Source organism: Herpailurus yagouaroundi, unplaced genomic scaffold (genome assembly GCF_014898765.1).
Source record: "Herpailurus yagouaroundi ecotype Mexico unplaced genomic scaffold, PumYag 187, whole genome shotgun sequence".
In the NCBI taxonomy this organism is placed as follows: Eukaryota; Metazoa; Chordata; class Mammalia; order Carnivora; family Felidae; genus Herpailurus; species Herpailurus yagouaroundi.
This window is the reverse complement of record NW_024412418.1, coordinates 17,839,376-17,864,395: the sequence shown is the minus strand read 5'-3', so window position 1 is coordinate 17,864,395 and position 25,020 is coordinate 17,839,376. Positions and strand designations below refer to the sequence as shown.

The window sequence follows — 25,020 nt, the reverse complement described above, 5'->3', positions numbered from 1 at the left end:
AGAGACACAGAGAGACAGAGAGATCAGGAGATGAATGAGATTTCTCCCCCAACACACTCTTTTCAAGCAGCTGCCAAACGGTAATGACCTAGACCAAGGCATTCCCCCGTGTCCTGCAGAGCCCTGAGATCCTAGGAGAAGCAGCCCAGGGTCACTGCAGGGCTGAGGCCACACGCCAACACAACCTCCCTTCAGCCAGAGGAGCTCTGCTTCTATCTTCCATTTTCTACACTGAGACTTCGGGGGGGGGGGGGGGGGGCGGTGCTTTCTTTTAAGGAAGAATAACAGTTATAGATGCAGAGCATTTGGGGCCAGGCTGTAAAATACCAAGGTAGATGACAGCGTAGGGAAAGCAGGCTCCCCCTGATCACTGCCATGCAGGAATGGTCATCTGATGTTTCAAGAGAAACCAGAAGTCCAGATTTGTGTATGATCAAGCCCACAGGCCAATCAAACCATACATGTTTGTGGGCCATGAGTTTGCACTCTCTGGCCTGGAAGGGTCCCAGCTTGCAGAGAAAAGGCAGGAAGTTTGAAGGAGGAGGAAGAAGAGGAGGAGGCCAGAATCCAAAAGGTGAGCTCTTCCCCGACCTCTCCCTCAGAGCCAGCTAGACTGGGACGCCCCACTTACTCAGCTCGGAGATGCTTCCCACGCAGGTGGCCAGGAGGGACTGCTCCAGGGTCCGGAGCTCCAGCTGGGCGTATGCATCGGCTCGCTCATCGTGGCCCAGGGACCCGCCATTGTAAGGACTGAAGTACGCAGGGAGAGAGAGGACGCCTGTGGGGAAATAGGCAGACAGGTAAGTTCAGGAAGGAAGCAAAGGTCCTTCCTGGGGTTGGGGGTGGGGTGTGGGGTCAGTGGGCAAATCTCAAAGCTGCACTTGAGGATATCTGACTTCTACAAAAGCCAGAACGAGGAGGGGCCCCCTTGTAGAGGTAGTTTCTTGGCACTGGCCTCTACAAGCTCATGGGCCATTCGGGAATTCATTCACTCCTGCACTTCTCCATTCACTGGATATTTACAACGCCTCCCTCGGCCCAGGCATTGTGCTCCATTCAGGATGATAGGGTGACGAAGAGACCTGGCTTTGCCTTCATGGACCTCAGGGGACGTAAATGTCCACCATGCCCACCCACCCCCCCCCCGCGGGGGCACCCCCCCCCCCCCCCCCCCCCCCCGAGTCCTCTCACGTCCTCATACTGCCCCCTTTCCTTCTTCCTGCCAAGAAGGGGACGAGGACAAACCACGGTGTAGGAGATGCTGTCTTCTCCACTCCAAGGAGGGGAAACATCCCAGCCACTGGCCAAGTTCAATTAGTGTTTTTCATTAGCACTTCAGCACCAGAGGGGAAGAGCCGTCAAAATCAATCCCAGGGGGTAACAGTCTGTACATTTCTCCAACTCACTGTGTGGCTTCTTAGAAAGCACGAGAAAAGCACGATCAGACTGGCTTAAAATTACATGTTGGTTCTCAAGAGCATGTGGCCACAGAGATTCCCAGCCTTTGGTAACTGCTGTTCCTGTGATCAATGCATCTTTGTCCAATAGCCCCCTGCACTTTTTTTTTCTTTTTTCTTTTTTTTTAAAGAAAAATACCCACAGGACCGTAATCAGTCACTTTTGGGAATATCTCTTAAAATGCCTTGAGATAGCTGGAGAGCCCCTGGGATGTGGCCAAATCTGGGTTAGAATTCCCTGTCCCGCACACGGAAATGTAATGAGGATGGTGACTGCTATAGACAGCGAGCAGCGCGGTGAAGACGGGGCCTTGGAGCTGGGACGTTTGGGCTCCCGAATCTGGCTCTGTCACTTAACCAGCGGTGTGATCTCAGGCCACTTACTGCACTTCTCTGTGCCTCAGAGTCCTTGCGTGTTAAGCGCAGATAAGGAGAGCACCTCCCTCATTGTGTGGCTGTGAGGACTGATGAGCTATTGGATGTCAATGTTGCACCAGCGTGTGGCTCAGAGGAAATGCTCTGTTGGGGGCTGTCGCTCTCATTTTTGCTACATGCTGGGAATGTAGGCTTAATTTTCACCTTCTAATTTATTCTTTCTAGGGGCCCCTGGGTGGCTCAGTCGGTTAAGCGTCCGACTTCGGCTCAGGTCATGATCCTGCAGTCCTGTGAGTTCGAGCCCCGCGTCGGGCTCTGTGCCGACAGCCTGGACCTTGCTTCGCATTCTGTGTCTCCCTCTCTCTCTGCCCCTCCCCAGCTTGCACTCGGTCTCTCTCTCTCAAAGATAAACATTAAAAAAAATTTTTTTAATTTATTCTTTCTGTAAGGTAGGCACTGCTGCCCCATTTTAGATATTGGGTGACTGATGTTCAGAGAGTTTGAATAACTTGTTCAACTCCGAGGCGGAGCTAGGATTTGAATCTGGATCTGACGGGCTCTCAAATGTGTACACCTAATCCCTCTCGTGAGCTCACGTCCGACGAGCGCACCACCAAGGCTCTCCCGTGGCTGCCCCGGGGTCGGTGGACTGTGCATGTGCTGATACCGCTGTATCACCACCGCCTGGTTCACCCAGGAAGCCCCCTGCTGCGTCTTGTGTGTTCCTCTCCCGTGGGGCAAACACACATGACACTCTTCCTCTGCCGGGACCCGGGCAGAGTTCTCTGACCGCTGTGCAGGTTCAGCTGACAATCAGCCCTGCCCTCCTCTGTGCTGCCTCACTGCCCCCTTAACCCCCCTTCAGCCCTCCGGGATGGCAGCGGCCCCTCCCATCAAATCTAGTGCTGACGCAGCAACGCAGGGCATCAGAGCACTTCCTCAAAGCATGCTTCCCAGTGGGAGGATGGGGAGGGCACAACTGGGCTCCCCCTATGCCCCAGCCTTGTTCCCCAAAGCAGAAACTCTCCCTGACAGCTGAGTGCCCAAACCCATTAGGGCGAGCTGGCTCTGAGCATTAAAACAAGTAAAATGAAAGGGAATCTGCACCCCTTCCAACACACACACACACACACACACACACACACACACACACACACACTCTATAAGCTCTAACCCACAGACAGCCCAAACATTTGGGAGAGTTTCCACACATCTATGGGTCCTGTGCAGGCTGTGTTCCCCTCCCTTCTTCATTATTAATCTACAGAAACAACACTGGGGACATGTGGATCAAATTTACAGTGCTTAGGGCAAGGGAATAGGAAATTCAGCCGATTTGTCAAAGGATTCCCAGGGAGAAATATTATGTCAATGGATCCAGTAACACGAGCTGGCAGCTCCATTAATAACGGTTCCTATCTTCCTAGTCATCACCCAGCAGAGGGGCTTTCACTTAATACTGTGGCAAAAGTAATTATGAACCTATTATTAATCATAATAATTGATGGCATCAGAGCTTTTGCGTAGTACCTTTTGCTTTTAAGAGACGTTTAACACGGAGTAATGTATTCTTCCGGCAAGGGAGGTGGGGCGGCCATTGCCAGTGAACAGCCACGTCTGACTTCCATTGAGGGCTTACTATATGCCAGGTGCTGTGATAACCCCACCGCATGATCACACTGGATCCCCAAAACTTCATGATGTACTCTCTGCACCCATCTTACAGATGAGAAAACCGAGGCCCCCAGAAGATGTGCCCAAGGATACTGAGGGTCAGAAACAGAACTGGGGCTAGAATTTCGATCTCTTGACTCTCAAGCTACTGAAATGAAATGGCGGCCTACCTGTGGCCGCCCTGTCCTTTAAACAACCCTAGGAGATTTGTGAGAAGAGGGGTTCCATTCTGTTTGGGCCCCGGGGTCTGACAGGAGGAAAGAGAAACTAAGATCCAGAAACAGCACTTTCCTTTTAATGGGTCTCTAGGCACCTCTTGCCAAGGATCCCTGGAGGCCGCCCATGGAAGTCTACAGATGGAGGCTGTCCTCTTATTCCCTCGGATCTTTCCAGAATGCAGCTCCACCACTTGTCTTCTGCATCTGCCCTTACAAAAGCCTTTTTTATGTCAATCTGAAATTCTTATAAGCCTGCTCCTCAACAGCTCTCCGTGGAGATGGAAAATCTTTACGTTCTCTTAACACGTCAGTGCCTTCTTAGCCCCACACAAATTCCCAGCCTTATGATAGGGCCCAGGGCAAGGTCATTCTGGAAAAAGGGATTTTAAACACACACACACACACACACACACACACACACACGCACGCACGCACACCCCCCCCCACAGAAAGGTGTGCGCACACCTCCCCCCACCCCAACACACAGAAAGAGCATCTCTCTCTTTTTTCCGTTGAATAAAATCTTTAGAAAAGATTATTTCAGTCATGATTGAAAAGAAAGCATGTTGGAATGCTTCTCTTGTGATCAGTTCACAAGGACATCCCTGATCAATCCTGCTGAACTCTGTAAAAGTCACAAAGAAAACCCACAGGCATCAACTCAGATCATTACTGCGACATGACCTACTGAGTCGGGAGCAGCAGGAGGCAGTAAGTCTGATGGAGTTATCCTTTACCTTCTATAAAAAATCAGCATTTCTGTTCAAACAGTGTTCCACTCGAGTGTACTTTGATTGTAGGTGAAGCCTCCACATTTCTCAGTCTACACACAGAACCATAATCTTCCCTCACTCGATTTTTCTCAATGCGGTTGCCCAACTCCTGAATCTCGGAACTCATTATCTCATCCCCTAAAGCTGCGGCTCCCTCCTCCACCGTCCCCTCCTGAGCACGGGGCCACATCCACCGAATTGCACAAGGACGGCCCATGAGTCATCCTTATCAAGTCTCCCTCCTCCTCCTGCACGCATACGATCAACCACAAGCCTTGCTGCTTTTACCACTTCAGCATCTCAAACATCCGCCACTGCCGGGACCCCAGTTCGGGCCACTGTCTCCCCTCACCAGATGCTACAGCAGCCTCCTCTCCTGTCTCCCCCCACCAGTCCTGTCCCATCCTTGCCGGCCCTTACTCTGGTCAGTCCTCTTCCGTGACTCCCCACTGCCCTGCAACAAGGGCATTTAAGTACCTTTCCACAGGTTAGAACTTTCTTTCTCTGAAATTTAAGGATGAAAACAGTTCTGCCAGTGAACGGGGGAAATACCCAGCACCTCCCAGGAAATCAGCAGAGCTGAGAAGCCTACGCGTATCTGCTCCCTGTTTCTCTGAGCTGTTTTGTTTTGTGAGTTTGGTCACCTGGCTCTGTGCCAGCCCTGGGTTTGGAAAAGCAACACGTTTTCTTCCCAGCTGATTCTCCACCAGCGCCCAGAGAGGGCGCCCTTGAGTTACATGGGAAAGCCACCGAGCAGAGGCCTGGGAACCCCGCCTTCTTGCCAGGGGTTGCCAACCAGGAATCAACCTGGGTTTCAGTTTGCAGCTTGCCAGCTCCCCCAAGCAAGCGCCACGCCAGAAGCAGATGGATTGCACACTGGGTTGACAAACCAGACTTTCAGTGCTCAGGTTTTTCAGAAGCAGGGCTTAGTCCAAAGGCCAAATCAATGGGGATTTCATTCTGTTCTCGGGGAGAGTCGGTGGCTTCTAGAGTCTTCTCCAGCCCCGGGACCCTACAGTCTGGCCTCTCTGTGTGCTCTAGCACTGAAGTGTAGCCTTCCAAACCTTCTTCCCCGCTTTCATTCTACTCTTTAACTTCTGAACTGTCAACAGTGGGAACAAACAGACCCTGTTATTATTATTTCCTATGGTTTAATTTCCCCCATAGCTCCAGTCTCCCTCCGCAGCACACACACTCAACTTTAAGGGTAAAGAAGAAGTCCTTTTTTGTGTGTGAAAACTGGATAGATTTATGGGTCAGCTTTTCTGACCGGTCATCAAAACACCATCAAGACTGTAATATAACTGTCCCCGCAACTCAACAAGCTATTACCAGTGCCCTCCCTAGACCTGTAAATGTTTTCAGGGCAGCGTGACTGCAGTGGGCTCAGGTGTCTGTGCAAGGCTGTGTGTGCAGCACCCTCTCCCACCCCCGCCTGTGACACTGCCCACCGGGCTCACTAGCAACCGGCTCAGGGAAGCTCATTTGTGAAGACGGCAGAGGCCACCGCCTGTCTCCTGTTTCTTTAAAATGAAAACCGGGATGCAGAGGATTACTCTTTTATTGCCCTTGTGAGGAAACTTGGCAGGGTGGATTCTACTGGTTTTCTTAGGAGCTGGAAGCTTTGGGTGGGGTTCAATCCATAAGCTTCTGAAAATAAAAATTATATTGCCCCGCTGAATGGTTTCCAAACAGCGCACATAATCCAACACTTTTTTACTCTTTAAAAAGTGTTTCCATTCTCTGATCTGGAATTTTATATATAGCACGTTTAATGCCCAGTGTTGGATATTAGTCATACTGAAACAAAGTGCTGAAAAGTTAAAGCATGGATAGTTTTCAGAGAGACCCAAATGGAGCGTAAGGATAGTCCATTCTAGAGAAACTTCACCGAGTGGTGTTTCTCCTGACATTCTAAGGTTGGGGGTGGGTGTTGAGGCAAGGGGAAGACGAAGGAAGTAAGAAGAAAAAACCTGGTGAACTGGCAATCATCCATGCAAAAAGGATTCATCAAGAATAACTGATAGCTCATTTAACTCTTGGCCAGGACCCATCTGAAGGTGAGACCATGATACTGTGAGGCCCAAAAGTTCAACTGAGAGAAGATGAGAGCCCGGGAGGCAGGAGCGTGGTCTGAGTTTGGGAAATGGGGTTTAACCATGGCTTAATAACGAATGGAGATGGGCTACCCCGTAGCGAGTGGTAGGTACTCTATGCCAGGAATGGGATGAACCATTCGAACCCACACGAAGACCCTCGCAGCGGTCTTATTTCTAGTAGCTAGTAGCTAATACTATCACTTGCTCCACTTACCAATGAGGCACACTGTTGGCTGGGTCACTTGGCTAAGGTCACTAAGCTAGAAGATGACAGAGGTAGGATTCTGACCCAGCCCGTCCGACCCTGGAATCCAGAGCACCACGTACAACCACCTCTCACATGCCGCTCTCCCCCGTTCAAGGCCAGGGACAGCACATTTCCTTCTCCACTCCCCAGTCCCATTAGCAGTGCACTTTCCTTTCTTCTTCAGGGTCAGGAAATTAAAAGCAAACATAATTGCGCTCTGGTTAACACCTTACTCTGGCTGAGTTATCAGAACACGACTGGCTAAAGATGGTCTTCCAGTTAAGTCAGGCCCAGGGGACTAGGAGCTCACTGTTAAACAGTAAAATCATAAGACACATTTACGACTGCCCGGGGAGCTAGGGGCCAGAGAACCAAGGGCAAGATCAAAGGCTGCTGAAGTGCAGCGTGCTCCTTGCCAGCATCCCCAGTTCTCTTTTAAAAAGATGGTAAAAAGCAAACCTCACCATGAATTCCGGGCTGGAACTCACCTCCCTTTGGAAGCTGTAGCAGTCCTGGGCTGGCTGGCAGCAGACCCGCTTGGGGAGCTGGCCTTGGGGCCACCCTCTTCCCCTCCAGCTGGCAACAGCACCTGTGACCTCAGGACTGACTCACCCAATTCTCAGGGGAGCCCCCAGCAGGGTGAGGATTTACGGGGGGAGAGTGGGGCCACCAGAAAACAACAGCCCAACAAAGTAGTAGGGGGGAGCCCAGAATCTCCACGAGGGACGCTGGCTCACTGGCATTCTGGCCACTTGTGTCATTAGGGTGCCTATCGGTTCTGTCACAGACCCAGGGGACACATGTTGGGAGCCCATAAAAGAACAAACTAGTAGAGATCGTGGATTGCTGCTTAATTTTTTTAGAGTAAAAAACCTAATAAAATGCAGTCTGTTCACTGCCATTTCCCCTCTTTGCAAGAGAGTGAAATAAAGCCAGAGTAACCAAGCAGATCAATTTCAGGAAATTAAACCTAAAGGTGAACTCTGGAAAAACCAGCAATAGTCACAACACTGGGCAGCACGGAGCAGAAAACTCACAGTGACCTACTGAGCTTTTCCCGTGGAAAAACATCTCCGTGGTGTTTAGAATACTTTTTAAGAGATTCTGGGTGGCCTCTCTGCAAAGTATTGATGTAACACACCAAGAGCTTGAGTGACCAGAAAGCATGAGTCTTGGAACCGCCGCCTCTTAAAAAAAAGAAGCCACCACATGACCATGGTCCTTTGTTGAATGCCGTCCTTGGCCCACAGTGGGCGAGCACCGTAATTCCTGTGAGCCAAGGCCAGCACAGAGCCACTTTTGTATAAAGGCAACACATTCAGCACGCATGGGTGCATACACACACACGGTCATCACCCTAAAATATCAGCCTTTCCCCCAGTCAATGCACACAGCCACCGAGGTAAGAGTGGTTCTCTCTATGTTTGAATTACCATGCTTTCTGAAACTTTTTTTTTACAATGCTTATGATTTATTGGCTTAGTAAAATGTTATTGTTATTAGGGAAATGGGGGTAGGGAGGGAAGGATAGCCTTAGAGAATGAGGAGGGTGACCAATGTTTCTTCTGAGCAAAGGAGTATCTCTAACTTCAAATGTGGCAGAAAATTAGTTATCGGAAATTAAATTTTTATATAAGAAAACAAGTGAATGTTAAAAAGGAAACTACTATAATTGAGTTATCTATAAAGAGCCTGGAATGGGGGCCATCTAATGTAAAAGATAGTTATTTATGCATGGGAGACTTTTAGATGACTTTTTTCTCCATTATTCTTCATACTTTTTTTCCTACTGATTAAATAATTACTACCTATATTTTTAATAAAAACAAAACCATTATGAAGCAATTGTGAGCTCATGGAGGCAAAAAAAAAAAAAAGGTAAATAAAAGGAAAACCTGGCTGTTTTATAGAAATATTACCACACACACACACACACACACACACACACACACACACACACACAGGTAAGAGGAAAGGACATTCTTTTTGGAAGAAATCCAGGCAGAAACAGTTCTACATTGCTAATGCGGTGGTAAGATTTTGTCTGTGTGCCTCATTCCAAGAATTTGCCCCTCTGAGAACCAGCACCTTCACCTGGTGGTGACTCCAGGTGACTCAGGGGCTGCATCACCAGTGGCACTTCCTGGAGGATCCTGCCAGACACTCAGCCCAGCTGTGTACCTACCTCACTGAGCCTGTGTGATCACGATGCAGCCACATGGTGGCCTAGACCTCCAGCAGCCGCTGTGACAGGTGCAGGCTGCAATACACTGGTACCTGAGGACGGGGACAGCCAGGGAAATCTTTACACCACACGACCAGAATCACTAACCCAGAAAAGGAGTCTTGGGCTGCTGGTGCTGGCCTGGGGGTACCGGTGGGCACAGCGGTGGGAGAAGAGGCAAACCCTGGACAGGTGTGGTTCCTGAGCCACATCTCCTGTTAGAGACCAGTGCTGCCAGTAGGAAAAAGAGGGGAGCGGAGAAGTCTCCAGGCATCAGCCCAGAGGGGAGGAGAGGGATAAATGAGCCAAGCACCCAAAACGTGCACAACTCACCCCTTGGGGGTTAAAAAAGAGGCAAATATCACAAGGTCCCGGGCAGATGGCCAAGGCATTTATTAACAGATCATGAGTACATTAGTCAGAAATTTACTATGCTCGAGTTCTTCTAACAAATCTAACCTGCTTCAGTTGGCTTTGGGTCCCATTCCAAAGGGTTTTGACTATTGGACTCTCTAGATGATTTAATAGCATGAGTCAGAGAGAAGAGGGTTTAAAACCCAGCTCTGAATCTTATTAGCTGTGTGACCTTGGACTAGTTGCCTAACATCTCTGAGCCTCAATCTGCTCATCTGTGTAAAAGGCTCCTAGCTCTCAGGATTGAGGATTAAAAGAGGTTAAGTGAGCACTTAGCAAAATGCCTGACATATAGTAAGCATGTAGTAAATGGGAATATTCTTATAAATGGCTTCACTGATTCCCAGGGCCAATGGCTTTGGAATGAAGCCATCAGATACCGTATAAAAGTACTTACCACCATTAGGAGGAAGGGATGAACCCAAAGCCAATCTATCCCATTATTTTCCTAAAGACCACTGTGGTCTACACTGATAAAGAATCATGCTTTACTCACCAGAGAGGGGTTATTTATTCTGCATTCATTCACTCACTCATTTATGCAACAGCTATTTATAGATGACCTAATCATGTGCAGAGGTAGCTATGCTCTGGGGATAGAAAAGTGAACAGACAAGTTCCCTACCCTCTTGATGTTTGTAGTCTAGGGAAGGAGGGTAGATGGTACAACAGCCAAGTCAAGATTGTGTGAAAAGGGCTAGAGACAGCACAAAGAGCCCAGAGGAGGGGTGTCCAAGCCAGACTATCCAGGCCTAGTGGTCCAGGAAGGCTTCCTGGAGGAAGGGACATCTCAGCTGATGATGAGTAAATACCAGTCTCACGAAGGGTTTAGATGGGTCTTCCAAGGGAGAGGAAAGATTTAGAAAGGTTCAGGAACAATGATAGTTTAGGGAGAGGCCCTATGGGAACTTGTTATGAAGTTGTGTTTGTACAGTAAACACTTTATTTGTACTAGATGGTGTTTATTTGGAGCAGCCTGGGTGGTGGCTAACAGACCATTGCCCTCTCTCCACCCACCCTTGGAGCCAGTACTAATCCAAGGGTTAGCAAACTTTTCCTGTAAAGAGTCAGAGAGTAAATATTTTTGGCTTTGCAGGTCTCTGTCACAACTACTCAACTTGGCCCGTGTAATGTGCACATGCAACATGTAAACAAATGCTCATAGCCGTGTTCCATGTATGAAAGTATCAACATGGATTCACATTTCACCTTCACATGTCACGAAATAGTCGTCTTTTTTTTTTTTTTTCAACGTTTATTTATTTTTGGGACAGAGAGAGACAGAGCATGAATGGGGGAGGGGCAGAGAGAGAGGGAGACACAGAATCGGAAACAGGCTCCAGGCTCTGAGCCATCAGCCCAGAGCCCGACGCGGGGCTCGAACTCATGGACCGTGAGATCGTGACCTGGCTGAAGTCGGACGCTTAACCGACTGCGCCACCCAGGCGCCCCAAAATAGTCGTCTTTTAATGAACGTTTTCAACCATATAAAATGTAAAATTCATTCTTCGCTTGTGGGTCATAGAAAAACATGTGTCGGTGAAATTTGGCCCCGGGGCCATGCCTGCTGACCCTGGTACTAATCCAGAGCACCTTGGAGGGACTGAGAGGGGTAGTGCAGCGATGGGCAGAATGTGACAGGCCTCAGGGAGGGGCCAGGGTGGAGGGCACCAGTCACAAGGCTCTAACAGACCAGGCTCTGTCCTCAGGGCAATACGGACCCATGGAAGGGGCTTAAGCCCTTGAGTGACAGGGTCCCATGCACATTCGACAGAGAATCAGGCAGCAGCGTGTGAACAGATGGGAGGTAGCATTAGACTAGGATCCACTTCCCTGGGACTGTACAATCCAAAATCCCCCCAGCCTGCTGCCTGGGCTCTCTTACCTCCATAAAGCTGGGCATTTCTTTAAACTTTTGCATGAAACACTTGAATATCAAAGACAGAGGTAGCAGATCCTATTTCTAGAACTAAAATTCAGCAAGGTATCATTTTTAAGCCCAAATAAATGAAAACTGTATTTGACTACCTTTAAAATTGGTGATGTTCCTACATCACTTTTTTTTTTTTTTAATGTTTATTTTATTTTTTTGACAGAGAGAGAGAAAGAGAGTGCGTGGGGAGGGGCAGAGAGTGAGGGAGACACAGAATCCGAAGCAGGCTCCAGGCTCTGAGCTGTCAGCACAGAGCCCGACATGGGGCTCAGACCTACCAACCATGAGATCACGATCTGAGCCAAAGTCAGATGCTCAACTGACTGAGCCACCCACGTACCCCACTAGGTCACTTTTAAGTAGTTGGCAACTTTCAATATACCCGGCTCAAAAAAGTAACTCACAAAGAACGGGAGTATTTTTATAACACAGGCCTTGAAATCCGGGCCAGGACAAAGACACCCCAATGCTAAGTGTGCAGGGGACACCAGAGCCCAGAGGGTGGTGTCCCCTTCATAACTCATATGGGATGCACACACACATACCCACCCCCCACACATGGAGAAGCGGCTGCTTGCAAGCAGTTACGTCCTGGTGACAGAGAACACATTCCCTAAGGCCCTCGGATGCTCTGTGTCAAGATTAAGTGCTGGCTTCAAATTTGGAGTATCTGAGGGGGCTACAGAAATTTTAGCATTGTGCTATTCCCGTGACTCATTTGCTTATGCAAATGTCCCTTATAGGCCAATTAATTACCCTCAGCTTGGCACTAGGAATACAGAGGTGCTTAGACCCAGGATCCTGCCCTAGAGGAGAGGAAAGACATGTAGACAAATACTTAAAATGCAGCATAATACATGCAAGAGGAGGGGGCTGGAGTCAGTAATAGGAATTGGGACAGAATCTGGAGAGAGGGCTTTTGCTATGTGCTGTCATGAGCTATGGCGGGGGAGGGGAAATAACAGGATGTTTCAGAAAGCCCCCACTCACTCCAAGAACCCTGAAGGGATTGTATAGACTTTATGAGAAGCAAACAGTCCCTGGTCAATATGGCTGAATAACATCGCATGTCACCAGAGTGGGTTGAAGAGGGTGGAGAGGAGGTAGCCGGAGGAAAGCTCATTTATAGACAGGAGGTCCCTGCAGAATGCTCATTTCTGAGCTGAGGACACCCCAAATTTCACTGTGTCACTCTTGAGGGACTTGATCTTGAAGGACCTGGTCTTGAAGGACCCCATGATCTTTCCCCACTAAGATGTATGAAAACAGTCACTGGATGCTTGAAATTGTGCTGATGCTCTCAGTGACCTATCCAATGCCATTCCTTCCTTCTATCCGAACCCCTGAACTATTCTGTCTGGAATAGTTATGTACTATGAGCTCTGGGGGACACTTTCCTTGGCCTCCCTATACCTGTGCGACACGGTTTTGGACAATGAGACATATAGTCAAGACTTCAGGGGTTCTCGAAGATGTTGCTTTCCCTGATCTAAGAGGATACAGGCCACCCAGCCAGCTGGCAGAACTTTTGCTTTTCTTACTGGCTCTGGTGTAATACGGTATCTGAGGAAGGTGCAGCAGCAGCCATTGTGCAACCAGGAGGCAGGCCGCCTGCGGCAAATGCTGGAGCACCGTCCAGTCCCCATGGTCCTGAGGTGGAGGGGGTGGACCTGAGTGAAGGGACAAGAGCAGGGTGAGAGCCAACATGTTAAGGACGGCAGAGCAGGGAGCAGAAAGGGCTGGGTCTCAGACAGCCTCACCAGGCAGCTGACCACCACCAGGAACTGCCAGTCTTGGAATGTTCTACAAGAGAAAAATATCCCCCTCTTGGTTTTTCTAGGGCTGTCCTCCCAAAGTACCACAGACTGGGGGGCTTGCACGACAGAAGGTTATAGTCTCACGATCCTGGAGGCTGCAGGTCCAAGTTCAGGCGTTGGCAGGGCTGTTTTCTCCTGAGGCCTCTCGCCTTGTCTTACAGATGACCTTGCTCTGTGTGTGTCTGTGTCCTGATCTCTTCTTATAAGGACACCACTCATACCAGATTAGGGCCCACTCCTATCACCTCATTTTACCTTAATTACCTGCTTAAAGGCTCTATCTCCAAATACGGTCACGTGCTGGGGTTCTGGGGATTAGGACATATGAATTTGGGGGTGGGGGACACAATCCAGACTATAACCGTCACGTTTCCTGTGATTTGCAGACGTAGTGATTTCTCTAACACAAGAGGATTTCTGTAAAGTATGTTTCCAAAAATATTTTTAAGCCATAGAACCATTTGTTCAAATGCAATCATATGGAAAATCCGACAATGAAGCCATCTCTCCCATTTTCCAGGGCCCCCATGCCTCAGTGGAGGCCCCATGACTTCTTAAAGCCGGCTGTCCATTCCGGCTGGCTGTGGAAATGCTCGTCAGACTCCACCGAGAGCAGAGTGGCTGTGGTCCACAAGGCCGAGTTCCCTAAGGGCTTAGGCTGGCAACTCTAGCCCTCATTTAGCTCAGACCTAGGGGCTGGAAAGCTCCCTTCATGGGGGACCTTCTTGGCAGACCATTCGGCTGCTACCAGGTGAGTATCTGTGAAATGGCACTCACAGTTTATTTTAATTTAAGAAACCCAAGGAAGCAAAAAGAGGAAAATAAACATTGCTGTAACTTTACCACATGGAGATAATCACCATCAACATTATGGTCTTATATCCTTCAGGCTTTTGAATATGCACCTAATGCCTCTGAGTGTACATCTATACTTTTAATTTTTCAAAAGGAACCCTACCATACACTTTAATGACTTCCTTTTTCACTTAATATTTCATGGACATTCTCCATGGCCCTAAATCATGTTTCTAAATGTTTATTTTTGAGAGAGAGAGAGAGAGAGAGAGAGACTGAGTGCGAGTGGGGGAAGGGCAGAGAGAGAGAGGGAGACATGGAATCTGAAGCAGGATCCAGTCTCCCAACTGTCAGCACAGAGCCCGACGCGGGGCTCGAACTCATGAACTATGAGATCATGACCTGAGCCGAAACTGGACGCTTAACTGACTGAGCCACCCAGGTGCCCCGATCATGTTTCTCATCATTATTTTCAACAGCCACAGCACACGCCATTCTAGAGGTCCATAATTTGGGGCAAGTCAGGAGGGACTTCTTTAATATGACTTCAGAGTGGGCAGAGTGTCCCCTGAGTCACTTTAAACCCCGGCACTCTAGCACAGAGAAGAGCCCTCAGGGCTCCACCTGAGAGCTGAGGAACTTCCCTTCCCACCTGGCACCTGTTAGAGAGGTGACCTTATTAACAGACCCTCCTAACAGACATCAGCACCCTCCACCTCTTCCTTAACTTGAAAACCAGGTCTCACCAAAAGGGAATTAAAGCTCCAGGAAGATGGGGGATTTCCTCACACGTGTCTTTGGGTGAGAGACTCTCACTCCCTGAGGCCTCGGAGGCCTGGCTATGGGGATGTCTTCCAGGGAGGACCGCTGGGGCCTCTGGCCCGCTGACACCTAGTCCTGGACTTGCACACAGGCCCACTCTCAAAGGGGTCCTCTTCTCTCACTGGGTGACCCAGGACTCTCAGTGCTTTCCGTGCAGAACCCACCTGGGAAGGGTTCTTGCTATGCCGCAGGTTCAGGGGAAAGACAGCTTGCAACATGCTTCCCCGGGAGGGAGGCCTCTCCCTGGGGAGCTCCTGTCTCGCTGCCTTGGGGACAGCAGCTCCGCCTGTCTGCCGTGCTGTATGTGACGACCCTATGCGCTTCAACTGCAACTTTGGGCTTTGGCCGGAGTCCCTCACTGTTTGTTTTACAAACTCCTACTTATAGTCTCAAATTAGGCTCATTAAAAAGCCAGCTCCCCATGGGGCTATAAACGTCACAGGGACAAGCGCGGAGTGAGTTTACAAGGCTGGCGTGTGATCTGCCCACCAAGACGGCCCGCGGACCCGGTGGAAATAGTGAATCAGTCTTTTTGGGCAAAACCCCTTCCCCAGGGCCCTCCCCGACCCAAGATGTGCTGGCTACTGGCCAGAGAAGAGGCAGCACGGGGAAGTCCTCTCGAGACAGCTGGGCCGGCTCTTTCTTGGATTTGAGCAGCACTGAAAGGAGGGGGGTGCCCACCGCCACTCCCCGCCCCTCTGCTAACTCAGCCTTTCCTCACTTCCTCACGTGCAGCGCCCCAGCTCTGTTTACACTGCCCCCCACCACCATGATCGGAGCAGAGGCCTCCGCCCACAGAGCCCTCACGTTCTCGCTCGTGCCGGAGCAGATGAGCCTTCTCTCTCCCCCGGGGAGTTTCTCCTGCCCCCATCCGAGTGCAGTCATCTTCACTTCGCAGCCTCTGCCCGGGGCAGGGGTCACAACCAGTGGGCAGTGCGTCTGGGTGAGGGGAGGGCAGAGAAAGGGTATCCTGTTCCCCGGCATCGGGCCCATTCTCCAATCATTAACCAGTCGGCATGTCCCCAAACTACACTGAGGCTGAATGAAGCAATCTGTCACCCTGGAGATCTCACCATCCACCCCCCCAAGCCACCTGCCAGATGGCCAAGGTGAGAAAGAATCAAAGTCTTTTGAACTCCTTGACGAAGTTTCAGGAGATACTCTGTCCCAGGGCTTTATGAAAAACACACACAAATGACATTTCTCCTACCCTCGCCCCGCCCCCCCCCCCAAACAAACCAGAGCACATCACATACATATTTATAGAGCCAAGGCTGAAAGGGACTACAGAAACCACATGGCCTCCAAGCCCATTCGTGTTTCCCCACGGTGCAGGCTCAACGTGTGGCCGCCACGCTATCTATACTCACCCCCTGTGCCCCACTGCGGCCCAGGACCTACAGCTCCAGCTGATCACGGCTCTGATGTTCGACACGCCCAGCCAATACGCCAAGTGGCTGTCTAAGGGCACTGTCTGAGGGGCCACAGACTCGCTTCCTCCTAAGAGAGCTCATGTGCAGCTCCAACAGCTAGAAAGTTCTTACTTAATCCGATTCCATCTTGTAGCAGCTTCTATAGTCCCGGTCCTGTGTCCACGCCAGTAAACGCCCTTCCCGTGGTGGGGCCCTTCCCTCTACCCCAAGTTCCTCATGTGCTGTGGTGCCATTCCTCCCAAATCTGGGAGCCCAGGATTCCTGCACAACTCTGGGGTGTGTTGTGTGTGTGTCTATCCAGACTGGTTCAGAGTCTAAAATGCTCATGACTGCAGCCTCAACATTGGCGGCTTCCCCCATCTGTGTCCATCTCTCTCTCTCCCCGGCGGACTGGCCACCACCTGCCCAGAGCCTCCCTTGACCACAGTGCAGTGGTTATGAGCCCAGCTTACGAATCAGGCAGGCCCTGCCTCAAGTCTTGCCGCTGACTTGCCATATGGCCTCAGACCAGCAACACCTCCTCTGAGCCTGTTTCCCTGTCTGAAATGCTCACTCTCAGAAAGCAAGAGGGAGGATCAGCGGAGACCACACGCATGTGGGCTCAGGGCGATGCCAGGCACAGAGTGGGCACACAGTGGACGGAGGCTGTCCTTGTCCATGCCGCCGCCCTTGTCGGCTCACTGTGACTGCCACTGGACTCTGCTGAACTCTGCTCCTCTGCCGAGTCCTCTGGCTGGACACGGGAGTGGTTACGAAGGGCAGAAGGCTATTATTTTTCGCCTTCCTCCTTCCCTCTCTCTGCCATCCCTGTAGTTCCAAGAACATGGAAGATGCTTAGCAAGTTGAAAAACCCATGTTCAGGGAACCTGGATTGGACACTTGCACTATTAAAGCAAACCAAAATAACGGCTTTGGCTTCAGATGACGTTAAAGGCGAAAGAAAAAAACCGTATCTGTGACATCAGTCTCCTCCAATAGCATGTCCGGGAGGGCAGACGTCAGAGGGCAAGGGCCTGTTGGGTGCTGACCGCTCTGCCACAGACGTTACAGCAGAAAGGAAGGAGAGAGGGTGTGTTAGCATGACCGCCAACCTCAGCCCTCCCCAGCCATGATCCTCATCCAAAAGCTGGGCGGGGGGGTGGGAAGGGCACTGAAACAGTCTGCAAGGCCCTGCCACCAACTGTTATGCTCTAGTCCGCTGCTGGTAAACAGCAGCTTTGCAGACTTGAGCCCACCCTCTTCGCCCCCAGTTCTCCTACTCTTTTACCTTAAAAAGAAACAGAGGGAGGGAGAGAGAGACAAAAGGAGGGAAGAAGGGAGAAAGGGAAAGAAAGTGTTTATCTGAAAAATAAACACAAGGGCTCCACGGCTGCTTTGAACTTAGAACCTTCGTGACATTTCCATTAACTACAAGTTTTAGAAAAAGCCACTGCCTATTTGACTCTCAGTTCTTCAAATAAACAGTGGAAACAGCTTGGCAGGATGAGCCCTCTCCCTGCCCCATCCCCCCAGGACCTCAGTCTCTCCAGGAAGAGGTGGTTTTAATAGAGGGGCTCTCCTGCTGGGATGGAAAAGTAAAAAGGCAGCTCCCCTTACAGGGATGACAGCCGGCCTCCTTGGGGAGCGGTTAAGAGTTGTAGTCTGGAGGAGGAGTTGGAGAAGGAGCACGGGGTCAGAACGAAATGTCCCACTTTACTGGAGATTTAACGGTGTTCCCAGTTTACCATTAAGAACATGATGCTGTAAGATGTAAAGCAACTTGCCCGCGATCACACAGCTCGGAAGTAAGAGCTCACATGCTTCCCTTCCATTCCAGGAAATCCGGGCCGGCCTTTACAAGTCAAAATCCATTGTTTTTGTTAAATTGAGATACAACCTCCCCCCGCCCCCCACCATCGTAAAATTCATCCCTTAGAAGGGTACAATTCAGTGGTTTTTAGTACATTCACAGAGTTGTGAAAACATACCATGATTTAATTCCAGAGCATTTTCATCACCCCAAAAGACACCCTGCACCCATTCATGGCCACACCTCACTGTCCATCTCCACCACCACCCCAACCCTACTTCCTGTCTCTGTGGATTCACCTATCTTGGAGTCACACAAGCAGCAGTCTTTAGTGTCTGGCTTCTTTTACATGGCTTAATGCTTTTAAGGTTCATCCACACTATAGCACGCACAGTACTTGACTCCTTCCTTGGCCCTACGATCTTTGGTTGTATGGATAAACCACTTCTCGTGTACCTATTCATTTGCTGATGGACATTGGGTTTGTTTCTGCTTTGGGGTAATTATGGATAATGCTGCTGTGAACATTCACATACGAGTTTTTGTGAGGACATATATTTTCGTTTCTCTTAAGAGTCTCTCTAGGAGTGAAATTGCTGGGCCTTGCGGCAATCCTATGTTTAACTCTTCAAGGAACTGTCAAACTGTCTTCCACAGTGACTGTGGGATCATTTTGTGTTCCCACCAGTGGTCTGTGAAGGTTCCAGTTTCTCTCCATCCTCACCAACACTTGTGACTGTCTGTCTTTTTGGTTAGAACCATCCTAGGGGGTATGAAGCTGTATCTCATTACGTGACTTTTTTTAAAAAGTCTTGCCACTTATTCTTTGGCAATGATTCAATGCTAGGATGGGCTTCCTTAGAGGGAGTGTCCCCACAGAAGACGTGGATGAAGCACATAAAAAAATAAGACAAACATATTTAACAAGAAAATCAGTCCTAGATGAGGATGGTCCTAAGAATGAAGCTCTCTCACTAGCTTTACATTAAGTTACTTTTATTATAATAACAATTAATGCCTGTTTACTGCATTGAAGTACAGAAAATACAGTTTAGTAGAAGGTAAACAATAAGAATCACCCATCATGTCATTACTTAAAGAAGTACTGACATAGTTTTTAAACTTACGGTGTTGTATTATTTCACTTATTACATGGTAAAGCATTTTCTTATGCCATTGAATATCTTTGAAACAAGCCTTTAAATGTGTACACAGCCATGGTCCCCTGTTGTGGGCTGCATTAGCCTTCGTTCTTTGGTCTCCTAAAAGTGCTCACTTTCTTCTGAAACTAACCATCATGTAGTTCCCAGCACCAGGGCTGTGGTGGGATATACCTTCCTACCGGGGGCGGGGCCCCGCCCGGGGCCGGCCGGCGGCCCCGCACATTTGCACAGCAGCCCCTGGAGAGCCTGTAGGATGGACAGACAGGCATGTGTATATGTGTGCGTGCACGCGCGCGCGCGCACGCACACACACACACACACACTCTTTACACTTTTCTGGGATGACCATTCTGATCAGAGATAGCAGAGAGGGTGGGCCCATGAACTTGGGACAACACAGTCCACTCCTGCACTGAAAACGAGTGAGTTCACAGAGCACACTGAAAGGCAGCACAGCCCAATAAAGAGAATTTGAGGGCCATGCTGAGGTTTGAATGCCAGGTTAGTCCCTTACCCAGGGATGCTGGGCATATCCTTAGCCTTTCTAGCAGTAAAATGGGGCCAACAATACCTAAAGTACCTTGCAGGGTGCTGTGAGGGTCCAGTGAGAGCCTAGGGCAGTGTCTGGAACACAGAATGGGCTAAAATCTGCTCCGGGGTAAGCAGAGAAAGCCCCAATAAGTTAGTAATGGGGAAGCCAGCCCCCTGAGGAACCCTGAATGAGCAGCCCCTCCCTAAAGCATCTGTGGCCATGTATTTGCCTGTTTACAGAACCACCCCCCAAAGCAGAGGCCACAGGACTCTGAGTGGTGTCCATGTAAAGTTGCTGATTCGGCAAGAGGCTTCCTTCCTTCGCTTTTCCCAGTTTCTGAAAATCTTCTCTCGAAAGGAATGCCCCACTCGGCCCAGGAGCAATGCGCAGATGCCACGCCCAGCTCCAGGATTCTGAGGCCAGTCTCTAATAAAAGGACCCGCTGTCCCACGGGAGAAACAGCAGGTTCTGGGAATGGAGCAACAGTACAAAGGACGAGCTTGGAGCATGTGATAGCACCAGAAAGTAAGAGAGTGGTCACCAAGAGCATGATAGGGCGTGTCAAAGTGATGCGGGAGCCAACTGAAAGAGCTCCCAAAGGCCCAAGCTTGAACACTTTGAGCAATCAAAAAATAACATAGTATTTGATTATAATCCAAAGTAGAAAACAAATATCCATGTATCCATGATTAATAATGATGAATGACTGGGAAAATAGATAAATCTTTCGTACAAAATAATTCCAACTAATGTATGAGATGCAGCCCCCTCAAGGAAGAGAGGCATGCATTCATTCCCTTTAAGTGTGGGCTGGGCGTGGTGAATTCCTTCTGGGGAGGACAGTATGGGGAGGCCTGGCGGAAGAGGAACAGCTTTCCAGTAGAGAAACCTGATGAACATTGTCTCAGCCAGGTGGGCGGGGTTAACGTCATGTTGACAGCATGTGATAAGCTGGGTACTTTACCTCTGTGACCTCCTGCCCCCCAGACCTACAATGCCAACCGAATCAGGAGAAACACCGGAGACAAACCCAAATTGAAGGATATTCCACAAAAGACACAACTAGTACTTCTGTAAACTGTTAAGCTCACCAAGAACAAGGAGAGTCTAGGAAACTAAGAGGAATCTTGAGGAGACATGATAACTTTAAATACAATGCGGGATTCTGTAACAGAAAAAGAACATGAGGTAAAAACTAAGGAAATTCTATTGGAGTACGGACGTTAGTCAACAACAATGTATCCATATACCTTTATTCATTGTGACAAATGTACAATGCGACAAATCTAAGATGATAATAAGAGAAATTAGGGCATTTGGGAACTTGCTGTAATATTCTTGTAACTTTTCTGTAAAGCTAAAACTATTCTAAAAAAGTTTGTTAACGTTTATTTATTTTTTGAGAGACAGAGACAGAGCGTGAGTGGGGGATTGGCAGAGAGAGAGGGAGCCGAAGCAGGCTCCAGGCTTTGAGCTGTCAGCATACAGCCTGGGGCCTGAACCCACAAACTGTGAGATCATGATCTGAGCCGAAGTTGGACGCTTGACTGAGCCACCCAGGCGCCCCTAGCTAAAACTATTCTAAAGTAAAAAGTTTATGAAATGTTATTAAATAAGGAAATTCTTAAAAAAAAAAAAAAAAGGAATGTGCCAGAAACAACATCATGTGTGCTTCCTTCATTCTCAGTAACGTGACCTGTCCTGTAATCTCTAAAATCTGTCTAAAATCTGCAGACACTTATCTCATACAGCACTCGCAATACTTGATTGCATAATATCTATTGATTTGTATATCCATTCATAAAACATTTTTATTGAGCCCTCACTTGGGGCCAGGCACTGTGTTCGGCCCAAAAGATGGAATGGTGGAGAAAACAGGTGTTTTTCCCTTTTCCCTGTGCTGGGGGCCGTGAGGGAGGTGCCCTGTGGAACTGGCGTGGTCCTTCCAGACTAGGGAGGCAGCTGATGTTTGCTGGGCGATCACTCAGTCCATCCCAGTGACTTCATGCATTCGGTTAGCAGTTGCCCTTGTGCTGTTAGGCATTTAAGGAGGCTGATGTCCTTTTAGGACACTTTGGTTTGGTTTATTAGTTTTTTTTTTTTACCCAAATATTTTTTTTCTGATTGTAAAGGTAAATACGTTTATTATTTAAAAATTAGAAAGACACAATAAAGAAAAAGGACGTTTCATTGACTTTTACCTTCTAGAGATAACTTATTAATATGGTGTATACTTTTTCTTCAAATAGTTTTTTGTATATATTAACATATCAATATTTTTTTTTCACAAATAGGTGAAAAATAATGTCATTATGATCCTAACACTAAATCCTGTATTTTGTGGACATTTTTCAGCTCATCATGTTTCATTTATACATATACACATGTATATACGTATACATATATATTATACATATAGACATACATTTTTTTTTAAGATCTGCACAGTTGTCTGCTTCAGTTGCCCCCCAAATTTGCACTGTGTCCGCAGCTGGCCCCCCAGGTTCCCTCAGCTTTCTACTGGCTCAGTAAAGGGATTTCCCCTTTTCTTGGCTCCTCCCCAGCTGGTGTGGGGGCAGAGGGGGTGGGGTGGGGAGCGGCTCCTGGGAGGAGGTGCCCAAAGCAGGTCTTGAGTCAGGCAGAGGAGCTTCCGGAGTGAAATCATGCTGCAGAGCTATTTGTGGACTCTGCTGCAGGGCCCGCTGAGCACTGACTCAGTGAGGTAGGGGGGGAAAGGATGGGGGCTCCCCCCCTCAAGCAGGAACTGGTAACAGCTGATGAGAACTCCCAGGCCTGCCTAGAGCAGAGGCTCTACCCAGAACACCAGAACCACAGTGAATTACCCAGGGCTTCCCATCAAGGGAAATTCCTGAGTTACTTTCACTGATAACAAGACAACTACTTACGCCCAGGGTGAGGCCGAGGCTGAGCCAGGGAGGCGCCAGGGCTGGATCCGCCCCGCAGAGGGGAGATGCAATTTTCTGCTGTGCATCGGGGTGCCAGCATCACAGGAATACCTGCCATGTCAGCTCTGGCTCTGCTTCTCATAAAACAAGGCCAAGGTGCCTTGCATGAAATGGTTTCCTCATGAAAACGTATGGCTAGCTGGCAGTGCTGAGGACTGGGGACATTCAGGTGACTAACTCTGCCTAATGAGGCACGTAGGCTACAGGGTAATGCTACCTGCTCCCGCCAGCCTTAGGGACCTCTGGGAATCCTGGCTGGGGCAGGGAAGAGCGCCCTTTCAATTCTCCTGAAGCACTGATACAGAGACTGCTGTGTTCATTTGCTTAGATGTTTAGTGTCTGATGCTCCCCTCCAAGATGCAAACTCCTTCTGGCAGGGGTTGCCTGAACAATGCCAGGCACATGATAGCTGCTCAATAAATATCTTCTGGGGGAAAAAAAAATGAATGTCATTAGCTGCTCCACTGTGACCTGGGTAAACTTATCTGACTTCTAGGCCTCAGCTTCTTCATCTGTAAAATGGGTATGGTGTCTTCTCTCTAGCAGTTATGGTGAGAATTACGAGAGCAAATGCATATAAGCCCTAAGTTCAATGCCTGACACTGCAAGAGTTCAACAAACCCATAAATGGACTCTTTCTGTTATCATCATCAGAAGTGAGAAAGATCCTGGACCCTGAGGTAAGCTGCCACATCCCTCGTACTTAATAATGAATTCGCCTTTGTTCAACCAGCCCCACAGGAAGGGGATGGCAGAGGGGAAGGTCGAAAGGAACTGGTGCCTGTGATCCCACCTTCCTAAGAGGATTTGCCTATCAGAGTCCTGGATAGGACCCTGTCTGAGTGGGGAACCCACCATTTGGTTATGGGCCACAAGCCCTGGGAAGCAGCAACAAGCAACCCATCACTAATTGCCGTTTTGCAAAGCTTTTCCTGATCCGGGCTGCTCAGTCCAGCTAAAGGCACTAATTAGCTGCAGGAGGTCAGCCGTGAGCTAACTGAACAGTCTTTCTGCCCTAGGTAACAGCTAAAGAGCCAGGAGGGCAGGGTGGAATGTGTCCCTCCCTGATAAAAAACCTTCCAGGTAGCAAAGCCCCAGAACAGAGAGCTGCATGGTCCCAGCCAGAACAGCACCTGTTTTCTCTCCTGCCCAGGGGCAGGTCAGTCTCCTCCAGAAGGGAAAGGAGGTGCTGCGGGGCGAGGGCTGAATCTCTGGTGATTCTTATTGGGAGGGGGAGAGTAAAAATGGCAAAAAAAAAAAAAAAAAAAAAAAAAAAGAGAGAGAGGCTGGAGGAAAGAAGGTAAGAAAAATGAAGAATTGAAATAGAGGGCGCTCTTTCCTTGAAAGGAGAGGTCATTTGGAAACATCTCTTCACTGGAAATCTAAAAATGCATTTTGAAATAGCTAAGAAAATATAGACATTCTCATCTTCCTTTGCTCTGATGGGCGTTTAGAGAATTCACACTTGTCTTCCACTTCTGGCCTTGTGTGAAGGGCGGGAAAACACAGGACACAGTTTCATGTGCTTTTCAAGAAAAAAAAATCTTCCTGATTTGGACTGGTTCGCCAGGAGCTTTCAGAGATCTTAGTTGTAGAAATGGAGAAGGACCTCGTCCTTCCAGATTTCCCAGAGATGGCAGCTTCTTGTAAGATCAGGTTGGCTGGGGGGGAAGGAGGGGAGGAAGGGATTCCCCCCTCCCCCATCTTCAGGATATGCGGCAGATTACAGGTAGTTAGAAGCGGAGAGGACCCCATTCTCTTTTGATCCCTTCCCTGCACCCCTCCCCCCAATTTACTGATTTACTCGGGGAGGCCTCAGGGCCCAAGGCCCGGCCTTGATCTCCAGGGGAAGCAGAAGTGATTGAGATGCCCATACATCAGGCTTGTCTGCAGGGCCCATGAGGGAGGAGGGAGGATAAACAGACAAAGAGCTAGGAGGGGGAGATAAACGAATTCACATCAGCTGCAAAGCGCCTCTCCTTGATGGATTAGCACCTTCCTCTGCCCTAATCATTCTAGACAGCCTCAGTGTCTTGGGCCAGCCAGAGCCATCTGGGAACCCTCAGGGATTCAGCTCTAGGTTCCATGGAAATGTCCTGGCAGCTAGGATCTGTGATCCTCAAGTTTATGAAAAAGTTGAATGTAAATATAAAGACTTAATATCTTTTAAATTGTACAAGGAAAGCAAGCTGTTTAGAGTCACAGCCAAGAGCAGGGGCTTTGGGGACAGATCACCTACCTTCGAATCATCGTGTGTGTGTGTGTGTGTGTGTGTGTGTGTGTGTGTGT

The 25,020-nt window shown here is 49.0% G+C and overlaps 1 protein-coding gene across 2 annotated transcripts in view; it reads right to left on the bottom strand.

Moving 5' to 3' along the window:
• ABTB2 (ankyrin repeat and BTB domain containing 2) overlaps window positions 1-25,020 on the bottom strand; it is a 174,238-nt gene that overhangs the window by 44,729 nt on the left and 104,489 nt on the right. The window contains exons 1-2 of one of the 2 annotated variants that reach the window (XM_040495480.1): window positions 4,462-4,480; window positions 632-778 (exon numbers count right to left, since the gene is read on the bottom strand). Coding sequence is in view for 1 of the 2 variants with exons in the window: in XM_040495479.1 (XP_040351413.1) it covers window positions 632-778 (147 nt within the window). In the remaining variant the exon portion in view is untranslated. Of the gene's footprint in view, window positions 1-631; window positions 779-4,461; window positions 4,481-25,020 lie in introns of those variants that run through there. The other variant, XM_040495479.1, reaches the window with a different exon arrangement.